This window comes from Loxodonta africana, chromosome 11 (genome assembly GCF_030014295.1).
Source record: "Loxodonta africana isolate mLoxAfr1 chromosome 11, mLoxAfr1.hap2, whole genome shotgun sequence".
NCBI lineage: Eukaryota > Metazoa > Chordata > Mammalia > Proboscidea > Elephantidae > Loxodonta > Loxodonta africana.
In genome coordinates this window covers 5,196,216-5,222,980 of record NC_087352.1, presented here as the reverse complement: position 1 = coordinate 5,222,980, position 26,765 = coordinate 5,196,216, and the positions used below count along the sequence as shown (strand labels likewise).

The 26,765-nt window shown below is 51.7% G+C and overlaps 1 protein-coding gene across 9 annotated transcripts; it reads left to right on the top strand.

Annotated features, from left to right (window-relative positions):
- Positions 1-1,143: 1,143 nt before the first annotated feature.
- On the top strand, positions 1,144-23,291 carry C11H19orf47 (chromosome 11 C19orf47 homolog). Of its 9 annotated transcripts, none has more exons than XM_064293654.1 (12): positions 1,157-1,202; positions 2,306-2,529; positions 2,712-2,818; positions 5,324-5,375; positions 9,345-9,432; positions 9,552-9,666; positions 10,001-10,204; positions 11,399-11,480; positions 14,491-14,628; positions 17,099-17,251; positions 18,943-19,013; positions 21,305-23,291. In XM_064293654.1, the coding sequence occupies exons 4-12, from the start codon at positions 5,357-5,359 to the stop codon at positions 21,797-21,799; spliced, it is 1,365 nt and encodes a 454-aa protein (XP_064149724.1). In that variant the 5' UTR covers positions 1,157-1,202; positions 2,306-2,529; positions 2,712-2,818; positions 5,324-5,356; the 3' UTR covers positions 21,800-23,291. The 9 variants fall into 9 exon arrangements, with proteins under 9 accessions (XP_064149726.1, XP_064149724.1, XP_064149729.1 ...); XM_064293657.1 differs by lacking the exon at positions 1,157-1,202 and having other exon boundaries at positions 1,720-2,529; positions 21,305-21,653; positions 22,350-23,291; XM_064293656.1 differs by lacking the exon at positions 2,306-2,529 and having other exon boundaries at positions 1,144-1,202.
- Positions 23,292-26,765: the final 3,474 nt, after the last annotated feature.

The window sequence follows — 26,765 nt, the reverse complement described above, 5'->3', positions numbered from 1 at the left end:
CGAGGAGGTGGGAGCGCCCAAGCTGCTATGCAGTGGATGGAGGTGATTGGATGGGGGTGATGGAGGGTGACATGGTTAAAAAATACAAAAATGCCACGTCAAGCTGAGCATATCACACGAATAAACTCCAGGAGTCCTCACACTCCTGCCTGATGTAGAAGTCCTTGTGTGCATTTTACAGATGAGAAAGCGGAGGTTGGACAGGTGTGATAAGGTAGCCAAGGTTACACAGAGGTTCAGTGGTGGAGCCGGGATTCCAGTGCACCCCAGTTAATGGGCCCTAGTACCCTGTATGGTGGCGAGTACGTGAGCGGTGACTCGGGGAAATGACAGTGACATGGAGGGGAGAAAAGCAACTGTGAAGCTGGGTGGCTCTTTAACATGAGCCATGGATGGAGACTGTCAGAAGCAATGGTGACATGGGAGTGAGGGAGGCATAGGAGGTGAGGATGGCATAAGTTAAGTGAAGGGTGACAGTGATTTAACGAGAGAGATGGTGACAGGAGGCGTGCGAAGGTGACATGAGGGTACGATGACGATTTAAGACAAATGAAGACTTCATAAAGGAGAAACGGCAATTAAAGAGGGCGACAGGAGAAGGCGATGAGACTTAATGGGGGGCGATTGCGACGTAAGGTGGCAGAGGGGACTTAAGGGAAGCGAAAGCGAGTTAAGGCGACAGTGACATGAGGAGAGCCACGGCGACAGAAGGGGACTGGTGACGATTTAAGTGGAATGCGATATAGCGAAGGAATGGCAACATAAGGGGAGGGATGCACTTTAGAGGGGAACAACACAAGGAGGGCGGCCAAAGCGCTGCACCCGCAGATTGCACAGTACCTGCGCTCCGCGTCTCCCACTCCCGTGCCCAGCCCCGCACGCACCTTGCAGGCTCGAGCCCCGCCCGACCTCCCGCACACCAGCTGGACTGCGGGGCGGCGGGGGCCAGGTAGTTCGTTTTCTCATTGGCCGCTCTCCTCGCTAGTGGGGGCGGGGCGATGTGATCACGTGACGGCCGCTGCAGCCTTCTCGCTGGTGGCAGCTTGAGGGGCTAGAGCGGCCGTAGGCGAGTCAGCCTGGCTTCCGGCGGCGGGGCGGTGCTTCCGGGGCGGGCAGTCAGGGCCGAGGGAGGAGGGTGTGACAGTTGGCGCCGCCGGGCGGGAGGGCGGGCTGCGCGAGTGGGCGCGGGCCCCGTGGGCCAGGTGAGGCGCGGGCCGGGGGCGGTGGGACTGGGCCGGATGCGGTGGGGATGGGGGGTGTCCGGCGCTGCGGAGTCCCAGTCCTGGCTCCTCTGTGTGGCTCCAGGCAAGCGACCTCTTTCTCCGAACATCAGTTTTCCCTGTAGAATGGGGGTCAGAATCCGACTGTAGCACTCATCCTCATGGGTGGATGTGAGGAGTCCAGCTCGTGTATGTCGGAGCCCCTAGCTCAGCGCCTGGCACGTAATGCTCACTTCGTTACTATCATTGTTAGTATTGAGGATGTTTGCGCTTTTGAAACCATGGGCCTGTGACTTCACCTCCCGGAGCCTCAGTTTTTTCATCTGTACAATGAGAGATAATAGTCCCAGTATCGCTGAATCGTTGTGAGGATTCCGATGAAGTGTGCATGTAAAGCCCTTAGCACAGGGCCTGGCGCAGTAGAAGCTCAATGGGGACCTTTATAATAATGATTTTGAGAGTCATCGGTGTAGCTGGGGATCCCAAGGAAGTAGAGGGAGGGAGGGAGGGAGGAAACTCAGACACAACAGTAGGAAGCACTTGGAATCTGGAGTCCGGCAGTCCAGCAAATGGAAATTCTGCCGGCTTTACCATTTGACCAGTTTTGCTGTATTTTGTGAGTTTTCTTTAAAACGATTGACACATGTTCCTTCAGGCAATCAGTTTGAGAAGGAAAATCGGCGTTGCTACCTTGGATGGAAAACTTAGCGTTGCTGGCCGTGAAATGAAGGAAGACTTAAACTGAAATACAATGGAAACAGTCCAGTCCATGAAATTGTTGGAAATTGAAAGAGAATTGAAAAGGGAATAACTTGTACTCTGTGATTTCCATGTTGTCAAATCACATGGACCATGTCAGTTATCTTTTACTCAGTTCCCAGCTCACGCTTTGCAGACAACTCACACTAAACTAGTGTCTGTCTCACCAAGTCTGTTTCCTCTTTTCCTAGCTCCCAGAAGACTTATTTAATGCACACTTAACATAGCACTTACCATCTGCCGAGCGTTGTTCTAAGGGCACTTTGTTTGTGCACTCGTGACTCAGGGCAGCTAACAACAACAACAACGTCATTCTTATTTTACAGTGGAGGGACATGAAGTCCAGAAAGGTTAATCCGCTTGCCCAGAGTCACAGTTAAGCCAAAAGCCATACCTGTTGCCGTCGAGTCAATTCCAGCTCATGGAGACCCCAGATGTTACACAGTAGAGCAGCTCCATGGGGTTTTCTTGGCTGTAATTTTTACAGAAGCAGATCTCCAAGCCTTTCTTCCACGGTGCCATTGGGTTCATTTGACCCGCCAAACTTTAGGTTAGTAGATGAGTGCAAGCCCTTTGCACCGCCACCCAGGGGAGTGAGTCACAGCTGGGAAGTGGTGAAGTTGGGATTTGGCTCCAAGCCTTCTAAGGGACAGGGAATCTGGTACACATGGTCATTACTTGATTTGGGGGAGCTGTCACTTTTCTGTTATTTTTATAATTTTCATTTTTCAGAAAGTCAGCACTGGACGTGGGTTTTTAAGATGGCAGAGAGAGGAAATCGAGCCCAGCTGGGAATTCTGCAGCGCTAGGGGGAGAATACAAGTATTTACAGGATTCTGGTAAGCATTAACGGAGACCTTGCAAAGACAGACCGCAGTGCCTGGCTTGTAGTTGTACCTCAGTTAGCACTAACCACAACCAGTGCACTGATGTGGCCTCAGGGCCCGGCTCTGCAGTCTCTTGCTGTGTGACTTTGGACTTGCCACTCTTATCTGTAACGTGGGAATTGCTTTTCCTTTTTTCCCAGGGTGGGTGTGAGGCGTTGCTGAGATGTGTATATACTTGGTACCTGTCGTGTAGTAAATGTTTAGCAGGAGCTACTGCGTGGGCATTGGAGAACTTGTCAGGGAGAGCTTGTTTTTGAATCCCTGTGAAGCCACTTGTTAGTGGCCTTTGGCATGTGACACTACCTCACTGAGTCTCAGTTTTTTCATCAGTTAAAATGGGGCTAATGATAGCCCTCACTCAAGGATGTTGTGAGGTGTCTGCGTGACGCTTGGCTCGGGCCCTGACGCGTAGTTAGTGCTTGGTATGTGAGAAGTTGTTGCTTTGTGTGACTTACTGTGGCCTCCCCATGCCCCGCTCTTTGAAAGATGCCTGTTATGTTGTCTTTGTCCAGCAGTAAATTCCAGAAGGGAAAATGGACCCAAGGAAGTCAAATACAGGGCAGAGTGCTGTTTCTGGTCATGTTCAGCAATGAGAGATGGAGCAGAAGCCAGAGAAGGGTGGAGTGAACTCTGCTAGGGGGTTGAGGAGAGAGTCTCAAACATGGAGGGGTACTTAGGGAAAGTGTCACAGAGCAGGCAGCAGCTAAGGAGGGTGAAGGGGAACCTGGCAGGAGGACAGGAGGGGGTAGGTGTTCTAAGTACAGGTGACATCTTGTGTAAATAGTGGGAGGCAGGCAAAGCACCTGGGTGTCAGGAGGAGGCAGGGGGCTGAGACTAGGCTGTAATATAATGGTAGCCAACAGTTGTAGAGTACTTAGTATGTACCAGTCAGTGTCCCAAGTGCTTGACACACAGCAGTTCTCTAAGGTAAGTGATGTTTGTAACATCCCAATTTACAGATGAGGACACTGAGGCCCAACTGGTGAAATAACTTGCTGAGGTCACACACCTAGTAAGTGGATGGACCGGATTTGAACCCTGGCAGTCTAGCTCCAGGAGTCTTTACTCTTTTTTTTTTTTTTACTGTGCTTTAAGTGAAAGTTTACAAATCAAGTCAGTCCCTCACACAAAAACCCATATACACCTTGCTACACACTCCCAGTTACTCTCCCCCTAATGAGACAACCCAGGAGTCTTTACTCTCAACTGCTCTGTTATACCATCCAAATGGGGCCGGGGTGGGGCAGATTGTGTAACAGTAAAGAGACAGTGCTGGGACAGAGGGCCTCCTGCACACTGCCGAGCAGGTGGCTGAGGGGTGAGGGAAAAGGATCAGGTTGGGGGCTAGGGTAAATAGAGGGGAGCAGAGTGAAGGGAAGGGACGGAGGTGGTGGAGGAGAGGGTCTGGGGTAGGGAGGAGAAGGGAGGCTGAGTGGAAAGCTAGCTCAGGCCAGGGCAGGGCGGGTAAGTGGTCTTGGAGTCAAATGACTTTGACTCATCACGTGAGAAAGTTACTTCCTTTAGTTCCCTTTCTTCACCACCGTTAATGTCAAGGAGAAAGCACCTGCTAATCTTATCTCCGTGAACGCTGGTTTTCCATTTCTTCTCCAGGCCTCTCATGACTGCTGGCCCTGCTCCCTGGCCTTGTCTCCTCCCATTCCCCTTGCTCATTCCACTGCAGCCGCGCCGGCCTCCTTGCTATTCCTCGAACCTGTTGGATATGCTCCCGGGTCAGGGCATTGGACTTGCTCTTCCTTCTCCTGGGGACACTCTTCCTCCGTCAAGTGCATGTGTCACTGCTTGACCTCCGTGAAGCCTCTAAAGATCACGTCAGAGAGGTCTTCTCTGACCACGTCTTTAAAATCGCAACCCTCGCTTCCCGGGCCCTCCTCAGTGCCCTGATCCTGCTTAGTTTTCTCCATGATACCCAAAGGGCGCCTAACACTCTGTAGCACTCACTTATTAATCCTGTTCATTCTGTCTGCCCGCCCCGCTGTCTCCAGCTGGATGTTTCTGTTCACCTTGTCCGTCTCTGTGTTTTTGTTCAGCGCAGTATGCCCAGTTCCTAGAACAGTGCCTGACACCTCGTCGGTTCTCAGCACAGAGTTCTCACACGGAGGAATGAAGGGGTGTTTATGGTCAAAGTCTTGGGCCAGGTTGTCCTTTTTTCTGTCCCTCTCCTATTGCGGCCAGACCTTTTGGGGGGTGTGGTATTGGAGCTGTGGACATTTGCTGTCCCTGGGCCCTGTCGCAGGGCAGATGCGATAGCAGTGGTGGCGGCTCTGCCCCAGGCTGACTTCCTGCCAGCTGCTCCAGGCTATTCCTGGGCTGTGAGCCCCCAGCCTGGGAATGTGCCCCTGGCAGACAGACAGGCAGACTGGCCGCGGGCAAGGGACGTGCTCTCAGAGCCGAGCCGGCGGCCACTCATGGGCTCTCTCCCCTCCTTCTCTCTTTCAGGCTCCAAGGAGCAGCATCGGGGCCAGGGAGACGATGGTCTCTGTGACTATGGGTGAGTTGTGGCCTCCTCTCCGGAGCCCCCTCTCCCCACTGCCCTTTTTGAGGTATGGCCTTGGTGGGGGAGATCGGGTGGGGGAGGAGGGCCAGGTCACTGGCAGGAACAGCTGTGCTCTGAGGAACGTGGGGGTGGGGCCAGGCCGCTCAAGGCCAGCCCACCCCCTCTCTGTATCTGGTCTCCTGACGGACCTCGCCTTATGATGTCCAGCAGGTCTTCCACATGGTCTCTCAGAGCCTCGGTTTTCTCACCTGTAAAATGGAGGTAGTAACACTCCCTACATCATGGGATGTTACGAGGATTATGTGTTATCATGTGCAAAATCTGGGGCACGGTCTTCAATGAACCTTTACTCTTAGTGTTTTTAGCCAAGGCAGACAGATTAATTGGTAGCTTTTGAAATTTTTGAGATTTATTATGGAGCCCCAGTGGCGCAGTGGTTAAGTGTTCAGCTGCTAATGAAAAGGTCAGCAGTTGGAATCCACCAGCTGCTCCTCGGAAACCCTATGGGGCAGTTCTGTGCTGTCTTATTGGGTCACTATGAGTCGGAATCAACTCGACAGCAACGGGCTTTTTTTTTTTTTTAAATCACCATGTTCTCTTTAAGCGCTGTCTTTGGGGATTGCCAAGGCAGGGAGGTTAGTTGGTGGCTGTGGAAAATTTTGAGATTTATTCTACAGGTAGGAAAGTACACAAAATGTATTTGTGTGGTTTTAAGAATAAAAAGCAGACATCTGAGTACATCCTTCATGATTTCATTTATGTAAAGCTCAGTAACAGGCCAAACCCGTCTATGCTGTTAGAAGCTGGTGGTTGCCCTTGCAGCAGGGTAGTGACTAAAAGGGGATACGAGAGGAGCTTCTGGGGTGTCAAGAATGTTTTTGTTTCTTGATTTGGGTGCTGGTTATCTGGGCGTATTTGGTTTATGACAGTTGAACGATTGATGTGCACTTGTTTGCATGTATCCTGGTGGCGCAAACTGTTAAGCTGTCAGCTGCTAACCAAAAGGTTGGTGGTTCAAACCTACCCAGCAGCTCCACGGGAGAAAGACCTGTGATCTGCTTCCATGAAGATTACAGCCGAGGAAACCTTATGGGGCAGTTCTACTCTGTAACACTTGGGGTGGCTGAGTTGATATCGACTCAATGGCACCTAAAAACAACACACAAAGGTTAAAAAAAAGCACCTGCCTGTAACTGTCCAGGTCAAGAAATAGGATATCACCAGTTCCGCTGAGTGTCCCATCCCATGCACAACCCCATTCTTCCTCCAGATAGGAGAAACCACTCTCTTGTGTTTTGTGATCGTCTTTCTTTACCTTTCTTTATAGCTCTGCCGCCAATGGAAGCATTCTTATTCAATAAGACTCTGGTTTTGAACTCCTAGGAATGAGATCAGGCCGCATGTCCTTTGGTGTCTGGTTTCTTTTGCTCGACACGGTGGCTGTGAGAGCCGTTTGCGTTGCCGTGTGCAGCACCACAGTCCTGGCTTTTTCACTGCTGTATAGTGTTTTCACTGTGGGTGTGACCCCCTTCTCTTTACCTGTGCTACTGCTGATGGAGGTGCATTGTTTCCGGGTATGTCCATCACAGACCCACTGCCATGCCTCCTGGTGTATACGGCAGGCCAGGCAGCGCCATACCCCATCGCTCCCAAGACACACAACATAGCACATTTAATAGCTCTGAAATGGGCCGTGTCCTACAGCTGATGCCCTATTTAATTGGCAGCATTTTTTCTTTCTTAGCAGTACATAAAACGGTGGTGTGTCCCAATGTGGGGACTTTCGCAGTTCCTTGGACAATAAAAAAAAAACCAAACCTGTGGCCGTTGAGTCGATTCTGACTCATAGTGACCCTGTAGGGCAGAGTAGAACTGCCCCATAGAGTTTCCAAGGAGCAGCTGGCGGACTCAAACTGCAGATGTTTTAGTTAGCAGCTGAGCTCTTAACCACTGCACCACCAGGGCACCACCTTGGACACTAGGTTCTAATAATCTTGTGCTGAAGATTGTAGGTTTTGCGTCAAGCCAATAGTCACCCCCAATTTCTGTGTGTTTTTTTTTTTTAATTCTCTTGATTACAGCTTATTTGATATATAATTCATTTGCCATGTAATTCTCCTATTTAAAGTGTATAATTCAATATTCAGTTGTTTCTATTATATTCACAGTTGTGCAGCTATCACTATAATCAATTTTAGAACATTTTCATCACCCTCCCCCCGAAAATCCCCATACCCATTAGCAACCATTCCTCTTCTCCCTCACATGCCTTCCCCCAGACCCCAACAACCACGACCCTGCTTTCTAGTCCCTAAGATTTGTCTATTCTGGACATTCATATAAATGGAGTCCGCCTGTGGTGCTTTTTGTTGCTTAGACAAAGGTGCCCATTTCGGCAAGTGAAACCCGGGGCCCCAGGGATAGTGCCTGTGCAAGCTAGATCAAGGCAACTGTTTCTTCTGGGGCTGGTGGAGGAAGTCTTGAGGGTGTGAGTGCCTCACCTGCCACAGTCCCTGAAGGCCTGGGTGGGCCAATGCCCTGGGAGTCAGGCCTGCCACCGGTGGGCAGGGGTCTTTTGGGAGAAGTGTAGCCCTCAGGCAGGAGCCCGGGACTAGGCATCGGTGACCTTCACCTGTGCCCTGCACTGCCACCCAACCCGTGTCTGACCCAGAGTGAGTCTGTTTCCTCACTCTAAGCCTCACTTGTCTCACTAGCAAAATGGGTGTAATGAAACCAAATTTTATCTAATCAAAAATATCATGGCTTGTTATATGTACTGTTAAATCATGTGCTATATGAAAGGAGAAAAAAAAAGTTGTGCAATTTAACTGTGCAGACCATTGCTTGTGAGGTCAATCCCAATTTCAGAGATGTTAAAACGCGAAAAAAAAGATGTTCTATCTGAAATCAGTGAGCTCACGTAAAGCCCAGCCTGCCACAGAGGGTCCGCTCGAGGGTCCCACCCGAGAGGCCAAAAAAAGGTTTGGAAACAATGAAGCTTCATGGGAGGGCCCTGCCCGATCCCGGCCTTGGCTCCATGTGTAGTGATAGCAGCAGTAGTAGTAATAGTAACAACGATAACGCTAATGACAGTAGCTGGCCGGGGTTGTGGATAGCCCTTGGGCTAGACACCACTGAAAGCCTTTACTGTGGGTTCTCTCACTGAAATCTGCTCAGTGACCCGAGGATGTTGGTGCTGTTACCACTAGAATGTCAGCTTTGTGAGGACAGGGACTTTGTTTTGTAGCCTGTGGTATCCCCAGTGCCTAGAACAGGACCTGGCATATGTTATCCCTGATTTACAGATGAGGAAACCAAGGTACAGAGAGCAGTTAACAACTGGCCCAAAGTCACTCAGCCAATGAAATAGCAGACCCAGGATTCGAACCCAAACTCCAAAGCCTTTGCTGAGGCTGCTCTCTGGGGCAACACTCTCCTCTGGCAAGGAAGGGGGTTGCTGAGGCTTGTGGGCCAGCTCTGGGACCCCTTTTTCCACCCACCTGTGGATCTCGTCGTTCTCTGGGCCTGGGCAGGCTGGTGGGGACCGTGGGAGAGGACCCAGAGGCCCAGCCCCCTCAAATCAGCCTTTGCCTGGGCAAACGTGACAGTCGCTGCAGGTCAGGGCTGCGGCCAGGCAGGGTGGACAGGGAGGGAGAAGGGTGGGAGTTCAGCGTGCTGGCCTGGGAGCTTTGCCTCTTGTTAGGGGCATGTCCTGGGGTGGGTTGTCCCACCTCTCCTGCCTCAGTGTCCTCGCTGGCAAAATGGAGAGGGGACGTGTCTCGATACTGCTTAACTCGTAGGTTGTAAGGAAGCCTTGGTTCTCCCCTGCCGTGTGAAGCACTAAACAGAGCTTGGCATGACACAAGCATTTAATTTGTGGGAATTACTGCCATCGTGGCTTAGCTGCAGCTAAGCTAAGCCAAACAGAATAATGTGAGTAATGAGCTCTGTCCAATCCCCCAGCCACATCTGAGTGGATCCAGTTCTTTAAGGAAGCCGGCATTCCTCCGGGGCCTGCTGTCAATTACGCCGTGATGTTTGTGGATAATAGGTGAGGTGGCGGAGGGGACAGGGCTGAACCTGGGGACAAGGGTGCCAGTGGGGAGGCGGGGAGCTGGCTGACCAGGCCCGTCCTGGCCCGCTGGGGGCTCACTGCTGCCTCCCCTGCAGGATCCAGAAGAGCATGCTGTTGGATCTCAATAAGGAAATCATGAATGAGCTGGGCGTGACTGTGGTGGGAGACATCATCGCCATCCTCAAGCACGCCAAGGTGGTGCACCGCCAGGTGGGTGCTGCCGCCTGGGGCTTCAGGATGTTCGTGGGTGATAGCGACAGAGCTGGCAGGAGTCCTAGCAGTAAAGGCAGACTGACCTGGGTTCTCCGGCTGCTTCTGCCATTTGCTGTGTGACACTGGGCAAGGTGCCTAACCTCTCTGAGCCTAACATTCTCCATCTGTTAAACGTGGTGGTTTTGAGTATTAAATAGGAGTAAGGTATATAAAGTCCTAGCACAGTATTAACTGCCCTCAGTAGGGCCTCAGTAAAGGCAGTCTGTAATTATTGCTAGTTCTCATCTTCCTCCCTGTAAGTGTCATCACTAGGACCCTTCTCTGCGCTCAGGCCGGGAGCTCTGTACGTGTGAACCAGATGGTGACTTGGCCAACGACATGGCCCTTCCAGTCCCGGCTCCTTACTTACAGACCTCAGACCAGTGGTTTCCCTTTGCTGAGTGTCTTGAAGCGAGCTTTCCACACAGGCTGCCGCACAGGGTGGCTGTGGCCACTCGCTGCACCTGCCAGGCTGGGACGACGTGCTTGTGAAATGGTAATGGCTGACACTTACCAAGCAAGTGCTTACTGCCGCCTGTCCGGCACCATCTCCACCTTTTACACTTTAAAAAACCAAACCAAACCCATTGCTGTCGAGTTGATTCCAGCTCGTAGCAACGCCATAGGACAGAGTAGAACTCCCCCGTAGGGTTTCCCAGGAGCAGCTGGTGGATTCCAACTGCCGACCTTTTGGCTAGCAGATGAGCTCTTAACCACTGCACCACCAGGGCACTCATTTAATCCCTGCCCTCTGACCAAGAAGGAAGCTTACTCAAGAGCTGAACTCTTAAGCACTGCACTATCCAGATAGCAGCTGCTGTGGCTATTCTTGGAGCCCTGGTGGCACAGTGGTTAAGAGTGCCATTGCTAACCAAAAGGTCAGCAGTTGGAATCCGCCAGCTGCTCCTTGGAAACCGTAGGGGGCAGTTCTGCTGTGTCCTGTAGGGCCACTATGAATTGGAATCTACTCAATGGCAATGGGTTTTTTTTTTGTGGTTATTCTTATCATTGTTAGTATCTCCCTCCATCCCAGGAATGGGCCTCCTTCCTCTCCAGGACAGGACCCCATGGTGAGGACCTTCTCATGCCAGGGACAATATCTCAGTTGTCACGGAGAAGGTCACCGAGCAAAATGTTTTCTTTAAACTTTGATAGTTTGGAATCATTTTAGATTTATAGAAAAGCCACAAAAATAGTACAGAGAGTTTCCATAGCCTCTTCACGCAGCTTCCCCTAAAGTTAGCATCTTATGCAACTGTGGTACGTTTGTCCAGACTAAGAAATTGATATTCATACAATACTCTTAAACTAGACTGCAGACTTTGTTTGGATTTCATCAGTTTTTTTCCACGAATGACCTTTTTGTGTCTCAGGGTCCAATCCCAGATCCCATATTGCATTTATTTGTTGTGTCTCCTTAGTCTCTTTTTGATCTCTGACAGCTGTTTTTTTTATGACTTTGTCAGCTTAGAAGAATACTGGCCAGGTATTTTATAGGCTGTCCCTCGGTTTGGGTTTGTCTGATGCTTTCTTACAGCTAGGAGCGAAATGCTTTGAAATCTTTTCTCCAGCAGCTCAGGCTCTGACATCCTCTCCCTGCCCCCGCCCCACATTGCTCAGATCTCTAGGTTCCCAGTTCCCCTGCGTCATGCCCTTCCCTCATGGTAACCCAGGTGCATATTTTTCACAGGACATGTGCAAAGCTGCCACTGAATCGGTGCCCTGCAGCCCCAGCCCCCTCCCAGTGGAGATTCGCCGTGGCCCCTCCAGCGGTGAGTCTCTTCCACCAGGCCTGCTTTCCCATTCTTCCACTCATTGTTCCACCGTGCTGGCGAAGGGACACTCGTGGTGGTCCCTGCCCTCCCGTAGTTTGCAGAGGTGGAAGCAAAGCCCTCCGAGGCCCTCTTTTAGGGAAATCATAACCTGGGTAGTGAGTGGCTATACAGGTAGTAGTGCCCAACCTAACGGTGATTTTCCTTCCGAGTTGTAAGTCAGTTCTGACGTAAGTCAAATACCTTTTATGGATTGGCCCATGCCTCTTCTTTGTCGATTTTACAGCAGTCGCTCCTTTAACTGCTTCCAAAATCCTATTCTTATACTTAATTCTTATCCTTGTTGAAGTAGTCAAATGAGACAGTCCTTCCTCACGTGCTATTTCACTGACTTTCCTTCCGTTATCACAGGCCTTAATGATCTTCATCTTTATATCCGTGTCTAGAGCCTTCCTCGCCTTCTTTTTTGGCTCACAACTTTCAGTGATGTGACTTCGTTTGCTAGACGTGTAGCTGGGGGTGTAAGCCGTGCAGGTGTTACGGTTACAGAAACTTGAAAACTTGATCAACAGCTGATGCTTCTTATGGTTCAGACGCTGAATAAGATCATGCTATATTTTTTTTTTTTTTATATGCCTGGTCTACAATGACGCTGGTGTCAGTGTTGTCACAGTGAAGCTGGAATCGTAACGGCTACTGGGCATGCGGGCAGTTCAATTGCCATTTGTTGTTGATGTTGAGCACGGCCCAACTTTCTGTCCCTTAGGACTCCCGACACCAACTTCACTGTACACCAGGCCATAGCCCGCTGCAGGGCTGCAAGTGAACATCTGAGAGCAATGACATCAGCAAGTTGCACACTGCAACGTTGTATATAGTACATATTGCTAACAATAAGGTGTAGCAAAAAAATAAAAAATGGGCAGTCTAAGCAGGGTTCATTGTATATATCTGAAGTTGGGGACTACCTGTATGTATATTTATAATTTTGTTTTTATTAATAGTGTGATACCTCATGGAGTCCCTGGGTGGCACAAATGGTGTCTCAGAAGAAAGGCCTCGTGATCTACCTCCCCCTCCCCCAAAATAATCAGCCATTGAAAACCCTGTGGAGCACAGTTGTATTCTGATGCACATGGGCCCGCTCTGAGATCGGCTTGATGGCAGCTGGTTTAGATGATACCTTATTTTTTTTTAATAAACTTTCGAAACTTAACATACATATCAGCTAACCTTTGCAGCCTGACAGTTGCTGTCGAGTCGCTTCTGACTCATGGCGGGCCCACGCGTGGCGGAGTAGAACTGAGCTCCAGAGGGTTTTCGATGGCTGATATTTTGGAATTAGATTGCTGGGCATTTCTTCTCGACACCTCTGGGTGACCGCGAACCACCAGCCTTTTGGTTAGGAGCCGAGTGCCTTAACTTTGCACCTCCCAGGGGCCTCCGCTGCTTAACAAGCCACACCAAAACCATGGCTTAAAGCACAGACGTTTATTTCTAATGGTTTTGCGGGTGGCTGTTCAGTTTTGATCTGGGCCAGCTCAGCTGACCTCAGTGGTCAGCTGGCGGCTCAGCTGGGGCTGGGCGTTCTGGGATGGCCTCAGTCACACGTCTGGGGTTGACGCAATGTCATCTGGGGCAGTGGGGTGACCTGGCCACTTGTCTCCCATGCTCCAACAGGCTTGCCAGGGCTCATTCACACAGTGGTGGTTTCAGGGTTCTCAAAAGCAGTCCAAGAGGGCAGGCCCCAAAGTGCAAAACACTTTCTAAGCCTCTGCTTGCGAAACGGTTGCTGTTGTCCCATTGGCCCAGAGACAGTGTGGGTGGGGCCTGCCCAAAGGTGTGAATGCAGGTAGGCTGAGCAGATTGGGGTTCATTTCTGCCACCATCGTCCACAACATACATACAGAAAACAGCTCTGGTCCTAGCAGTACAGCTGAGTGACTTCTCACAAACGGAGCACCCATGAAACCAGCATCCAAATCCTGAAACATCACCAGCCCCCAGAAGCCCCCCTGTACTCCTCCCAGTCACTACCCCCTCTCAAGGGCACCCACACTCCCGATTGCTAACAGCATAGGTTAGTTTTGCCATTTTTTTCAACCCAACTCAAATGAAATGAGATACCTTGTCCTTTTCATACCATCCCCTGTTCTTGCCCCTTTCCAGCTGAAGCCAGACCCACGCTGCTCCTTGGCCAGATTGACTGACGCCTCCCCGAGTCCCAGTTCTATAAAGTGGGTTTCCAGTGGACCCTGTCTAATAGGGATTTTGGGAGATTTCAGTGATACTGACCATATTTTCAGTTTATTGTTGTTTACTGATGACTTACTAAGCGCCAGAAGCCGTTTTAGGCACTGGGATACAGCAGTAAACAGATGTCTCCTCACGGAGCTTACAGTCTTGTGGCGGAGGCCATCACTAATAAGGAAAAGTAGCAATGTCCAGCGGCCCTAAGGGCTGTGAAGAAGTAGTACAGGGTGAGGGCGGTAAGATTGACAGGGTGGTCAGGGAAGCTTTGTGCAAGGAAGTGCCATCTGAGAGCAGATGGGAGTGAAGAGACAGAGCAAGCCCGTTGGTCTCTCAGGGAAGTGCGTTCCAGACAGAGGGAGCAGCAGCAGGTCCCCAAGGGGCACATGCTCAGTGGGGAGCAAGATTCAGGAGAGTAGGTGGCTGAAGCAGAGGGTGAGGGCAGGGGTGAGGTCAGAGGAGTCAGGCCCAGGAATTGCTCAGCAAGGCAGGTCCTCAGTATATACTCAGTGGCTGGGGAGGTGTGATAAGAACCAATCTGATGAAGCACCTCAGGGAAAGGCTCCCCAGGCGGAGAGGGGTGGGCTAGTTGCTGAAAGATGAAATGCACCCACCCCAAGGGTGACACCACAGGGTGACACCAGCTGCCCCTCCCCCACTCTGCCTAAGGGCTGTCTTCTCCATTTTGGCACTGAGACTGCTGGATCCTGGCCTCCATCCTGGAGCCCTGCCCGACTGGACTCCCCTTTCCTCCCTGCAGCCGCCTCTCGAATGATCGCCAACAGCCTGAATCGCGACTCCCCACCCGGCACTCCCCCCAGGCGGCCAGACACCAGCACCTCCAAGATCTCCATCACAGTGTCCAACAAGATGGCAACAAAGAGCGCCAAAGCCGCTGGTATGGAGGCTTGAGGGTGGCGGGAGAGGCTGAAGGTGATGTGGTTGGTACAAGATACCTGGGGTTCATACCCACGTTACAAGGTGCTTTGAAGTCCAGGGTGGACGGTGTTTGGATTTCAGTCATCTCTGGAGCCCTGGTGGCGCAGTGGTTAAACATTCGGCTGCTAACCAAAAGGTCGCTAGTTCGAATCCACCGGCCACTCCTTAGAAACCCTTTAGGGCAGTGTCTACCTGTCCTATAGGGTTGCTATGAGTCGGAATTGACTTGATGGCAATGAGTTTTTGTTTTTGTTTATTCTGTGGACTTAGTCAAGTCTCTGCCCCTCTCTGGGCCTCTCCTCATCTGTAAACTGGGGAGTGGGAATACCCTGCCCAAGAGGTTGGTTGGAAGCCCTCAAGACGTATACTTAAACTCATGTGTGCTCAGTGGCTCAATTTTTTTAAACAGATGTTTATTGAGCCCTGCAATGGTGCCCGGCCCTGTGCTTGATGCCTGGGGTAAAAGGTGAAGAAGCTACCACCTCCTATTGAGGTAGAAGTCAGACATACCTCCACTCTTCAACTTTTTCACCATTTTTGACACCAGCTGTCCCTCCCACGGTGTTCTCTTCCTCTCTGCTCAGTTCAATAATTTGTTGCAATGGCCACACAGAACTCACAGACCATACTCATAGTAATATGGTTTATTAGGGAAGTAACAGACTACAACTGAGGATCAGAATCAGTCCCAAAGTTGGAAATAACAGGAACAACTCAGGAGCAGCATACAGTTGTCAATCAGGACAGCTTCCAACCAAAACAGCTCTCAGCTCCTTCTCAGCTGTGCCTGAAGGCAGGCTGTGCTTCTTGGCCAGGCTAGCAGGACCTTCTCTTGGCCATGCTAGCCTCCTCTTGGCCTCTGTCCTGCTTGGGCAAGTGTTATAGCTCCTCAGCTCTTCTGACAAGTGCCTGGAGGCACCCCACTCTACCAGAAAGCCCCCTGCCCAAAGGTGCTCAGCCATCTTGCTCTGTGGGCCAACAAGCCCACTGCAGATGTCTCGTGCCAGTCTCCTAGTTCCTGCTGCTTGCACTACAGCACCAACTTGTGGTATCTACAGTGTTAGAGCTTTTTCTGTCTCCTGGGTCTAGGAGGTTCTCAGTGTAAGGACCCTGGGTCCAAAGAATGTGCTGCGCTCCAGGCTTTTTTTCTTAATGATAGTGAGGTCCCCCTCAACCTCTGTGGGACTGACTCTTTGGTAAGCCTACTCCTCCTACCAAGACCACGCACTGACCAACCCCCTCGGTAGGACATAGTCACCTAATTTGCTTAGTAATCGACCAATCCCCATAAAGGCTCTGTGCACCTTATTTGCTTAGTAAACTGTCCAATCCCTTTGGGGGATTGTGACCTGGCAAATCATCTTGGCAGAACTACAAACCCAGGGCCAGGAAGGCTATATATAAAGAGAAATCCATTCCACTGCAATATCCCATCCTTGTATATACTTCACCAGGGCTTCCGATTGCTGCAATAATAAAGCCCAAACTCCCCTGCAGGGCCTTACAGCACCCTTCATGACATGGATTCCTTTCTCATATCTCCCTGCCTTGCCCACTGGCTCAGCTCCCGTTGAGGCTCCTTCCTCCATGGGGCCTTTGCTCTGCTGCTCCTTGCTGGGAGCATTCTTCCTCCTCACTGCTTTCTGTGGTCTCAGCTTCAGAGCTGGGGGTGGAACTCAGCCTTTGGGCTCCGCAGCCCCTCCATGCACCTGTGCCATTGTTGGACCCATCCCCTCAACAACGATCTTGTGTTCACAATGCACACTCGAAGCTGAGGCCCAAGAGACAGCTACATTTTTCTGATGCCCCGTGCCTTGCCCCGCTACCCGCATCAGGCAGTCTCCCCTTTGGCTTATGTGTCTGGAAGTGAGTGCCTCATGCCTTCCAGCCTTTTGAATTTTGTGTCATGAGCAAGAAGGTTAAGATTAATGTGTAAAGCATTAAAAAGATGATGAGCCCGGGAGGGACTGGCTCTCTTACCCCATGACACATTGGAAGGGATTCCTTTTTTTTTTTTCAATTGAGGTAAAATTTTACTTATGCACGATGCACAAATCGTAAGCACACAGCTTAATTTTGACGAAGTGAACACATACATGAAACCACTGCTAGAGGGAGCTCTAGAGCCTCTCCACCACCTACAGGTTTCCAGTCTGAGGGCACTCTGGCTGGGTTGGGGTGAGGCCACGCCAGGCAAGGACAGAACCCCAGGGAGCCTGGGAGCGGCCGCAGCTTGGGGATTCTGAGCACCTTCCATGACCTCTTCTTCCCCAGACTGCTGAGCTTCTGGGTGGTTCAGACTCGGGGTGCGGTGGTTGGGGCGATAAGGGATTCCAGCCTTGCACAGCTTTGCCTGGTGTCCAGCCCCAACCCGGGAGAACATTCCATCCTGGGGGGTGCTGACCCCCTCTGTCTTACCCGCTCCTCAGCAGCCCTGGCCCGCCGGGAGGAGGAGAGCCTGACTGTTCCCGCCAAGCGGCGCCGGGTCACTGCGGAGATGGAGGGGAAATACATCATCAACATGCCCAAAGGCACCACCCCCCGGACCCGCAAGATCCTGGAGCAGCAGCAGGCAGCCAAAGGTACCAGCTCACCAGGGGCACGCTTTGGGGTGGAGACTGCGTTTCCTGCCTGCTGCATCACACAGGGTCGCTCACAACCTGACAGGCGTTGGCTGTAATGGGGGATCCGGGGGACCTTGGGCTGAGGGGGCAGCAATGGTGGCTATAGGGGAGGGGGAGATGACACCTTTGCCCCCTCATCCTGCAGTTAGTGTACCTGGGCTCCTCGGTTGCTCAGTTGGCACCTGTTCCCCGAGGGGCAGGGACAGGAATTCAGTGAGGTTCTGCCTGCAAAGCAAGTGACCCCAGCCTGCCCAGGAAGTGGAAACTGTCGTTACGAGCCGGTGGGGTCTGGTTGAGACCAGACCAAAGCTGGGGTTTATGACTGGGGCTACGTGGATGGCCTTCCTAGCAACAGGATTGTTTTAGAATATCGTGTATGTTCCCATGGGAAAACAGTCAGGTGATACAGAAACATACACGGTACAGACTTTCCCCTCACTCCCCTATCCCACGCCTGCTGTTAACCCTCGAAGATCAGCATCTGTGACTGGTACACACCAATACCTATGTATACACGTGTTCAGGTGTTTCTTTTCAAACACAAATAACATCTTCCTGTAGTATTGTTGGAAACCGTGGTGGTGTAGTGGTTAAGAGCTACATCTGCTAACCAAAAGGTCAGCAGTTTGAATCCACCACGTGCTCCTTGGAAACTCTATGGGGCAGTTCTACTCTGTCCTATAGGGTTGCTATGAGTCAGAATTGACTCAATGGCAGTGGGATTTTTTATGGGTATGGTATTGTTGTGTGATGTTTTTTATTTATCCAATACATCTTAACGTCTTTTCATGTTGCGCATGTAAATCTACTTCATTCATTTTTTTTTATTGTTCCAAACATGTAGATCCATTCCGTTGCCATCGAGTCGATTCTGACTAACAGTGACCCTGTAGGACAGGGTAGAACGGCCCCATCGGGTTTCTGAGGAGTGGCTGGTGGATTTGAACTGCCGACCTTTTGGTTAGCAGCCATAGTTCTTAATCACTTTGCTACCAGGGCTCCAAAAATATAGATAACACACTGAAAACCCATTGCCGTCAAGTCGACTCGGACTGAATTAGATATGTAAAGAATGTGGAATTGGCAAATGTTGTGTGTTTACATACATATGAACACCCAGCATTTGCCAGTTCAGCATTTTGCACATGTACAATTCCTTAATTCGTTGTTTTTTAATGGCGGCTTTGTATTTCCATAATATTTATATACCCTGATTTTTTTTTTTTTTTTTATTAAACATTGTCCTACTAATGGCTATTCTATTTGTTATCTGGGGAGAGGACTCAGACCATCCATCGGATCCTCACAGGTCTGTGACCCAAAAAAGAGTGAAAGGAGCAAGTATGAGTTAAGAAGTCCCCTGCGCACACACCTGCTGACTTGTGCTGTCTATAGGAGTCTAGCTGTCAGTTTTAGGTGATACTTCTCAGATGTGACATTAGTTAGATGCATGTGGTCGAGGTCAGTGTCAGCCCAGAGTAGAGATACAAAACCTACCTCGGCACGGTGTGTCCCTGCTTATTCAGGGCTGACAGGGGTCTGGGGCTGGCCGTGCCATCTGCTCCCTTGGTGTCTCCACGCAGTGCTCAGCCCAGACCTGGCCCCTTGGCCACCAGCCGGTGCTGGCTGACTGCCCACTTCCCTCCCAGGTCTCCACAGGACGTCCGTGTTTGACCGCCTTGGTGCTGAGACCAAGGCAGACACGACAACAGGGAGTAAGGTGAGTTGGAAATGGGGAAGTAACTTGGGGCTCTGTCTTAGTCATCTAGTGCTGCTCCAGCAAAAGTACCACAAGTTTATTCTCTCACGGTCTAGGAGGCTAGAAGTCCAAATTTAAGGTGCCAGCCCCAGGAGGAGGCTTTCTGCCTGTGTTGGCTCTGGGGGAAGGTCCTTGTCATCACTCTTCCCCTGGTCTAGGAGCTTCTCAGTACAGGGACCTGGAATCCAAAGGACGTGCTCCCCTCCTGGGTCTTCATTCTTAGTGGCATGAGGTCCCCTATGTCTCTACTCGCTCCTCTCTTTTATATCTCAAAAGAGATCGGCTTAAACCAAAAAAACCCCAAACCTGTTGCCAGTGAGTTGATTCCGACTCATAGCAACCCTATAGGACAGAGTAGAACTGCCTCACAGAGTTTCTCCAAGGAGTGCCCAGTGGATTCGAACTGCTGACCTTTTGGTCAGTAGTTCTGCCTCATTAACAGAACTGGCTCTAATCCTGCCTCCTTAACATCAGAGAGGTTAGGATTTACAACACGTAGGAAAGTCACATCAGATGACAAAATGATGGACAACTACACAATCCTGGGAATCGTGGCCTAGCCAAGTTGTCACATATTTTTGGGGGACACAATTCAATCCATAACAGGCCCTGAAGTTCTTGCCGTCCCAGATTTTCATCATTCTCCGAACCCATGCAGCCGCCTCTCACTGCTCACACCTCCAGGGCTGCCTCAGCTTCAGTCCCATCTTTGTACAAGCCACTCTACATCTGTCACCTGCCCCCCTCTTTCACCCAGTTTCCAGATTCCTAGATGTCTGCCCCTGGATGTCCCTGGGTCCCTCACACCCACTCTGTCCCAAACTGACCTCGGCATCTTCCCCCAAACCTGTTCCTCTCCTGGGCCCCATCTCAGGGACGCCCCGCCGTCCCCATTCCAGTCAGTCCCCATGTCTGATGACTGTTTATCTCTACCTCCTTGGCTGCCCCCTGCCTAAAGCCTCGCTTTCCTCTTGCCTGGGTACAGCGCGAGCTGCCTAACTGAGCCCTGCACAGCCGTGCTCACCCTGCACAGCCACGCTTGCCCTGCACAGCCGCGCTCGCCCTGTACAGCCATGCTCCCCCTGCACAATGCGCGCTGCCCACAGGGCTCACCACCCTCCCTCGAAGCTTCCTGTGGCTCTCTGCTGTGCTCAGGTTCAAGTCCACCTTCTCGCCCTGGCCTGACGGTCCCACAGTCCCCAGGTGTGTCAGGACATACACCCTGGAGCCAGCTGCCCAGGCTCTTTGTGCCTCAGTTTCCTCACGGTGCAGTACCCACCTTGTAGGGCACATGTGAGGACGAGGCGATGGAAAGCGCACAGAGGGCTGGGCTGTCTGTGTGTAGTGAGCATCTTTAAATGTCGTCTTTGATTCATCATTGCTCCAGCCGAGTTTCCTCCCCTGAAGCCCTTGTTTACCAGCGTTCAACCACTCTAGCTTCTTCTCACCTCCTAGAATCTTACCCTGATAATAACACCCAGGATCCTGTGGCATGAAGATCCAGCCACGTAAAGAGCTTGGCACAGTGTGAGTGCCCAGTAAATATAATTACCCTTCCTGCCTTTTCTCTGCTAATTCATCCTTCAGGGGGTAGCTTAAAAGCTGGTGCCTCGGAGAAAGCTTCCCTGAACTCCGAGAGGAGATGAAGTTTCCCTGTCTCCTGTTCTCCAGGACTCCATTTTCCTTCATAGAATGCACTGCTGTTGTCATTATAGAATTATTTCTGTCATTTCTAGTGGCGGGTCTATTTTCTCTGCTGGACTGGGAGCCCAGCAAGGGCAGGGTCTGGGGCTGGCTTGTTCATCACTGTCCCCAGCACAGGGCCAGTGACAGAATTGGCACTCAGAAAATGTTTGTTGATGAATGTCCAAATTAACCTTTTCACTCATGTTCACCTTAGACCTTTGCAAACTATCTTCGCTCTGCTTGGCACAGTCTTTCTCCTTCCTCTCTTTATTAAACTCTCTTTCGTTCAGTGTTCCGATCTCACAATCTCATTTCAGATGTTCCCTCCTCCAGCGAGCCTTCTCTGAACTTCCAGGCCAGGTCAGGCACTTCCTCCCCTATCACAGCTCTGACCACTTTGTGGGGTGTCACCGATGGGTATTTCTCCCAACTGTGAGTTCTGGGAGGCCCGGACTGCACCTGTCACAGTCACTGCTGTGTCCCCAGCCATGAGGCCAAGCACAGAAGAGGCAGCTCTCTGGGAGTGTGTGTTGAGTGACTAACCTGTCCTGTCCCTGACCCCACAGCCCACAGGAGTCTTCAGCCGCCTGGGGGCCACCCCAGAGCTGGACGAGGATCTGGCTTGGGACAGTGACAATGACAGCAGCAGCTCTGTCCTGCAATATGCTGGCGTCCTGAAGAAGCTGGGCCGGGGTGCAACCAAGGCAAGCCCCCAGCCAGCACTGACTGTCAAAGCCAAGGCCACCAGCTCAGCGGCTACAACTGCCGCCCCAACGCTGCGGCGCCTGGCGCTTCCCCCACGCCCTGGGGTGGAGAAGAAGCCCGAGTCCCTGTCCAAAGTCAGCATCATCCAGAGACTGGGCAAGGCCGCCCTTGTGCCCGAGGCGCAGGACAGCCAGGTCACAAGCACCAAGAGTAAGTCCTCGGCTGAGGTCAAGGTGACCATTAAGAGGACTCTGGTGGGGCCCCGGGGGAGCAGCTCCAGCGAGAGCCTTGGTGCCCAGATGGACCATGCAGGCACCGTGAGCGTGTTCAAAAGACTGGGCCGCAGGACCTTCTAGCCCCTGTGTGGGGCGGGGCATGGCGGCAGCACCCCCAGCTGCTGGCCCCGGCCCCTCTACAGCTCCTGGCTCCGCAGTCTTCCGCGAAGGCTTGCTCACCCGTCCCTGCCAGCTTCCGGATGACACTGCTTATCTCCCTCAGGCATCCAGGCGGGGCCCCAGTGTCCTGGGAATTCACCCCAGAAGTTTTCTTTAGTCTGGGACGGTCATCGTGGCCTGGCCTTGCCCACTCTGGGACTTCCCCTTCTCTCGGTCCCCTCTATTCTCTCCTCTCTAGCTGTGGCCTTGGCAAGACCCACTTCTCTACCTTCCCCAAGGGCCACGTCCCTCTAAACCCCTCTGCCCCCCTCAGCAGCATCTGCTGCCTCAAACCCCAGCCACTCTGTTCTCTGCCGCCCTGGGGGCATCACCTAGAGGGTCTCCTGGACCCCCTGCCCTGACGTCTCTCTCCCCCCACTCCTCTGCACCTTCCTCTGCTGCTTTAATGCCTTCAGTCTCTCCTTGTCTTCACTCTGTTCATTTCTTTTCTGTTTTCTGTCCCTGTGGCAAGGCCCGACTGTCCGCCGCATCCTGCCCGGCCCGCCTGAACCTCCGGCCTCCCAGCGGCCCCCTCGTCGTCGGTGGCGTCGAGCCTGTAGAGACTGTTAGCCGCCCTCCGCTACCGGGCTGGAGGGGCCTCCCCAACCCTGAGCCATACCCAGGGCACCTCAGTTTCCCTGCACTGGGCATCTTTTTCTCTGAAAGTCTGTGGTGGGTGACGGGCAGGGGCCCTGGGAAGGGAGGCCAGTGCTGAGAGAGAAGACAGCTGTTTTAATATATTTTTGTGACTTTCAAACTGTTTCCCTCCCCTTCTTAAGGGTGAGTTGCAGAATGTGTTTCACACAAAGCACACTGGGGAGGGGGGCTGGCGAGGGTTGGGTGCTGTCTGAAGGTCCACCCCCTGCACATGCGGTCAGGGCTTGCTGCGGGCCCCCGAGACATGGCGCTAGCTCACCATTCTGTGAGCTCCTCCCCCAAGAGGAACAAGTTCCCAAGGTTCTGTCACCCTACACCCCGCATAGATGTTACCTTTTCTGCCATTCTGCCTGTTGCCTCTTGGGCCCTCTTGTGAGGCAGTGGGTTTCCGTATGGATGATTGCTCTTTCACTCACGGCCGTACACCCCCTTCTCTGTGCCAGGCCCTGTTTGGTGCCAGGAACCCAGCAGTGAACAAGAAAGGTCCCCGCCTGAGTGGCCGACTTCTCTAACGAGGGAGATGGGTGGTAAAGTAACAATGCTGCCCACAAAATCGGAGGGATGAGTAGAAAGTACCCAGGGCCATCCAGGTTTGGGGAGTGGGAAAGCCTTTCAGAGGGGTGATGTGTAGGCTGTGGGAAAGCCTTTCACAGGGGTGACATGTAGGCCGAGCTGGGAAGGAGGAGCTGGCTGTGTGACATTCAGGAGGTAGGGTTCCAGGCAGTGAGACCACAAGGCCGTGTGGCTGGGTGCGGTAAGTGAGGGGCCTGCTGCGCAGGTGGGGTGGGTGGGTGGGCAGGAACCAGACGATCTGGGGCAGGGTAAGCCAGGCGGAGGACTGGACATGATCCTGAGAGCATGAGGAGCTTGGAGGACAGAAGCAGGGAGCGATGGGACATGAGTTACCTTGTATGAAAATGGCTGTGGCTGCTGGGAGAAGAATGAATTGCGGAGAAGGTGGGGTGGAAGCAAGGATCCCAGGGAGGAAGCCGCTGGAGAAATCCAGGCAAGAAATGCAGGTGGCTGGGCGTGAGCTGGTGGCAGTGGGAAGGAGAGGCAGATGGACCCAGGGCGTGTGCTTGGAGGACGTGCTGACGGGTTGGAAGTTGGGGCCAGGAAAGATGGCAGTCAAGGATCACACCTAGATTTGAGATTGGAACAGCCGAGGGAATGGTGCCGTTGGTGGCCGTGGGGACTGGAGAGGGGGGAGGAGGGCATTCTGTTCCGATTGGGTTCAGTGGGAGGAGCCCGCCCCAGTCCATGTGCAGGTGTTGAGCAGGCCTCGGGGGCTCAGGGTGCAGCTGTCCCCAAAGCCCTGGGCCTGGTAAGGAGAGCTGTAGAGAGCGGAGAGGGCCCAAGGGGTGTGGGGCCCTTTCCCCATTTAGAGAAAAAGGATCTGACAGGAGTAGTCTGGGGTTTGGAGGAAAACTAAGAAAGCAGGTGAAGATGAGGCGAGAACTCAGCTGCCTATTTCTGGTTTTCCAGTAATGTCATGTAGGGAGACCACCGTGCGTCAGGCAGTGTCGTGGGCACTGGGCCTGGTGTAGCAAGTACTGTGGCTGGACGTCAGCGTGAGGAACAGTGGTTAGAGCAGAGGGCCCAGGCCAGACCTCCAAGGTCCGGCCCCCGAAGAATTGCAGATGACAGAGAGCTCAAGCAGACTCTGTCTGTGTCGTGGGAGCAACCACAGCCCCTGTCCCTGCTGAGTAGTCATCTTCACTCGTTGTTTTCTGGCGATGTCTTCTGGTTCCACCCCACCAATAATTGTAGCCACTGCTGGGGTTAGTTGTAGGAGTTCCAGTTACTAAATTTAAGAGCAGATCCCAGTCTCTTGAAGGATAATAAGAACTATGATGATCTGAAAACATAGATAGCACCCTTAACAGGTAAGTCTTCCCTGCAGCAGGTAAGTCCTTTCACTACTCTTTACAGAGGCACAGATGGCGGAGTGAACCGCCAAAGGCCTGACTCAACCAGCAAGAGGTAGGGGTGGGCTTGACCTCAGGGAGCTGACCCCGGGATCCTCCCCTGAGCCCCTGTCTTGCGCTTCCTCAATTGCAGGTCAGAAACAGGGCCCTCCTGCAAAGAGTAGGGGGTCCCAGGATGGTGGTTTCTGGACCCTCGAGTTACTTATGTGTACATGTTAACCACCACCCCATCAACTAGTCCTAAGAAGTATTTGCAGTTCTGGGCTGTCGTGCGCCTTGAGAGCCATGTCCGTTCCCGCCACTGTCCAGGCGAACCCGAGCTGATGCCGCTTCCATCTCCCAGCCGTTTGAGAGCCAGAGCGGTCAATCCATTTGACTTAACAGCTCCCCCAGACCAACTCCAACACCGTGTGGTATTTGAGCATTAATACATTTGCATGGTTCAAAGTTCAAAAGGTACATAAGGCTTTACAGTGAAGTCTCTTCCCTTGTCTTCTAGCCCCCAGTCCCCTCCCCAGGGCCACCAATGTTACCGTTTTCTTGTGTAATCCTTCCAGAGTTGTGTCTGTATGTATGTGTGTATATGTGTGTGTATATTCAGAGTAACATGTAGTATGCACATACAAGGACACACATCTTAACAGCCTATTTAACCAGGCCCCTTTCTAAGGGAACTTGGGTTGTTTTCGATCTCTTGCTATTATTATAAGCAGTGCTGCAATGAATAAACTTTTTCACGTGTGGGATCAATTCAGGGGTGAATTTGAAGAACTCCAAGTATATCGTTTAAGTGCAAACACTGGTACAATGGATCAATAGCAGCCTGAACCAGGCTCTCCCGCAAGATTATCGGAGTGCTCCAGGGCGATTTATTTATACATTTACCACCCCGTTCCAAAAAGGAATTCAGAGCAGCTAGAGTCTTAATTGGAGGCTGCTGGAGGAAGCTGGTCGGGGAATGCTAAGAGCTAACATTGACTGACCACCCCCTATATACCAGGAAGTACTGAACAGCTTTGTTGAATTGATGGGGCTGTTGAATCCTCAGGGTAAAGGGAGGAACTTCCTAGTCTCATCTCATAAACAGGTGTGGCAATGGAGGCACAGAGGGCCCAGGGCCCGTGCTAAATTGCAGAGCAGGTCTGAGCCAGGCCAGGTGGATGGTTCTTTTTGGATTGTGATCTTGGTTGAGGTCGCCTCAGGTCCCGTCACATCACCCTGGTACCTACCTTACTAACGGATGCCAGATAAGATGGGAGCGCAGTACCTGTGGTGGGCAGCCAGGGCGCCTCTTCCTCGGTGCCCAAGCCTGGTGCCACTGAGGTGGTCCAGCCATTGAGCTTGACCCCTCCTTCAGGGATCTGAGCTGACTCTGTTGGTGAGCGCTGCTCCTATAGACTTGCCTTTGAAGGCCTGACGGGTCAGGAGACAAGAGATATTTTCCTGCACTTTACCTGCTTTGTGAATTCCAAACCAGGGCTTCTCAAATGTCATCAAACAGTGCTAATGTCTCTATTTTTTTTTTTTTAACAAGAGACTTAATTTTTTTTAGAATAGTTTCAGATTTACAGAAAAAGTGAGAAGTTAGTGCAGAGAGTTCTCATACACCCCACACAAAGTTCCCTTCATTAGTAACATCTGACAGTATTAGTATGGCAATTTGTCACAATTAATGAACCAACATTCATCAGTTAAAATCAGTTGCCATCAAGTCGATACTGACTCATAGCAATCCCATGGGTATCACAGTAGAACTGTGCTCCAGAGGGGTTTTTTTTTTTTTGTACTTTAAGTGAAAGTTTACAAATCAAGTCAATCTCTCATACAAAATTTATATACACCTTGCTATATACTCCTAATTGCTCTCCCCCTAATGAGAGCACACTCCTTCCCTCCACTGTGTATTATCCTGTCCATTCGGCCAGCTTCTGACCCCATCTACCCTCTTTTCTCCCCTCCAGACAGGAGCTGCCCACATAGTCTCATGTGTCTACTTGATCCAAGAAGCTCACTCCTCACCAGTATCATTTTCTATCCCATAGTCCAGTCCAATCCCTGTCTGAGGACTTGGGAATGGTTCCTGTCTTGGGCTAACAGGAGATCTGGGGACCATGACTTCTGGGGTCCTTCTAGTCTCTGTCAGATTATTAAAGCTGGTCTTTTTACCAGAATTTGGGGTCTGTATCCCACTGTTTTCTTTCTCCCTCAGGGGTTCTCTGTTGTGTTCCCTGTCAGGGCAGTCACCGGTTTTAGTTGGGCACCATCTAGTTCTGGTCTCAGGCTGATGTAGTCTCTGGTTCATG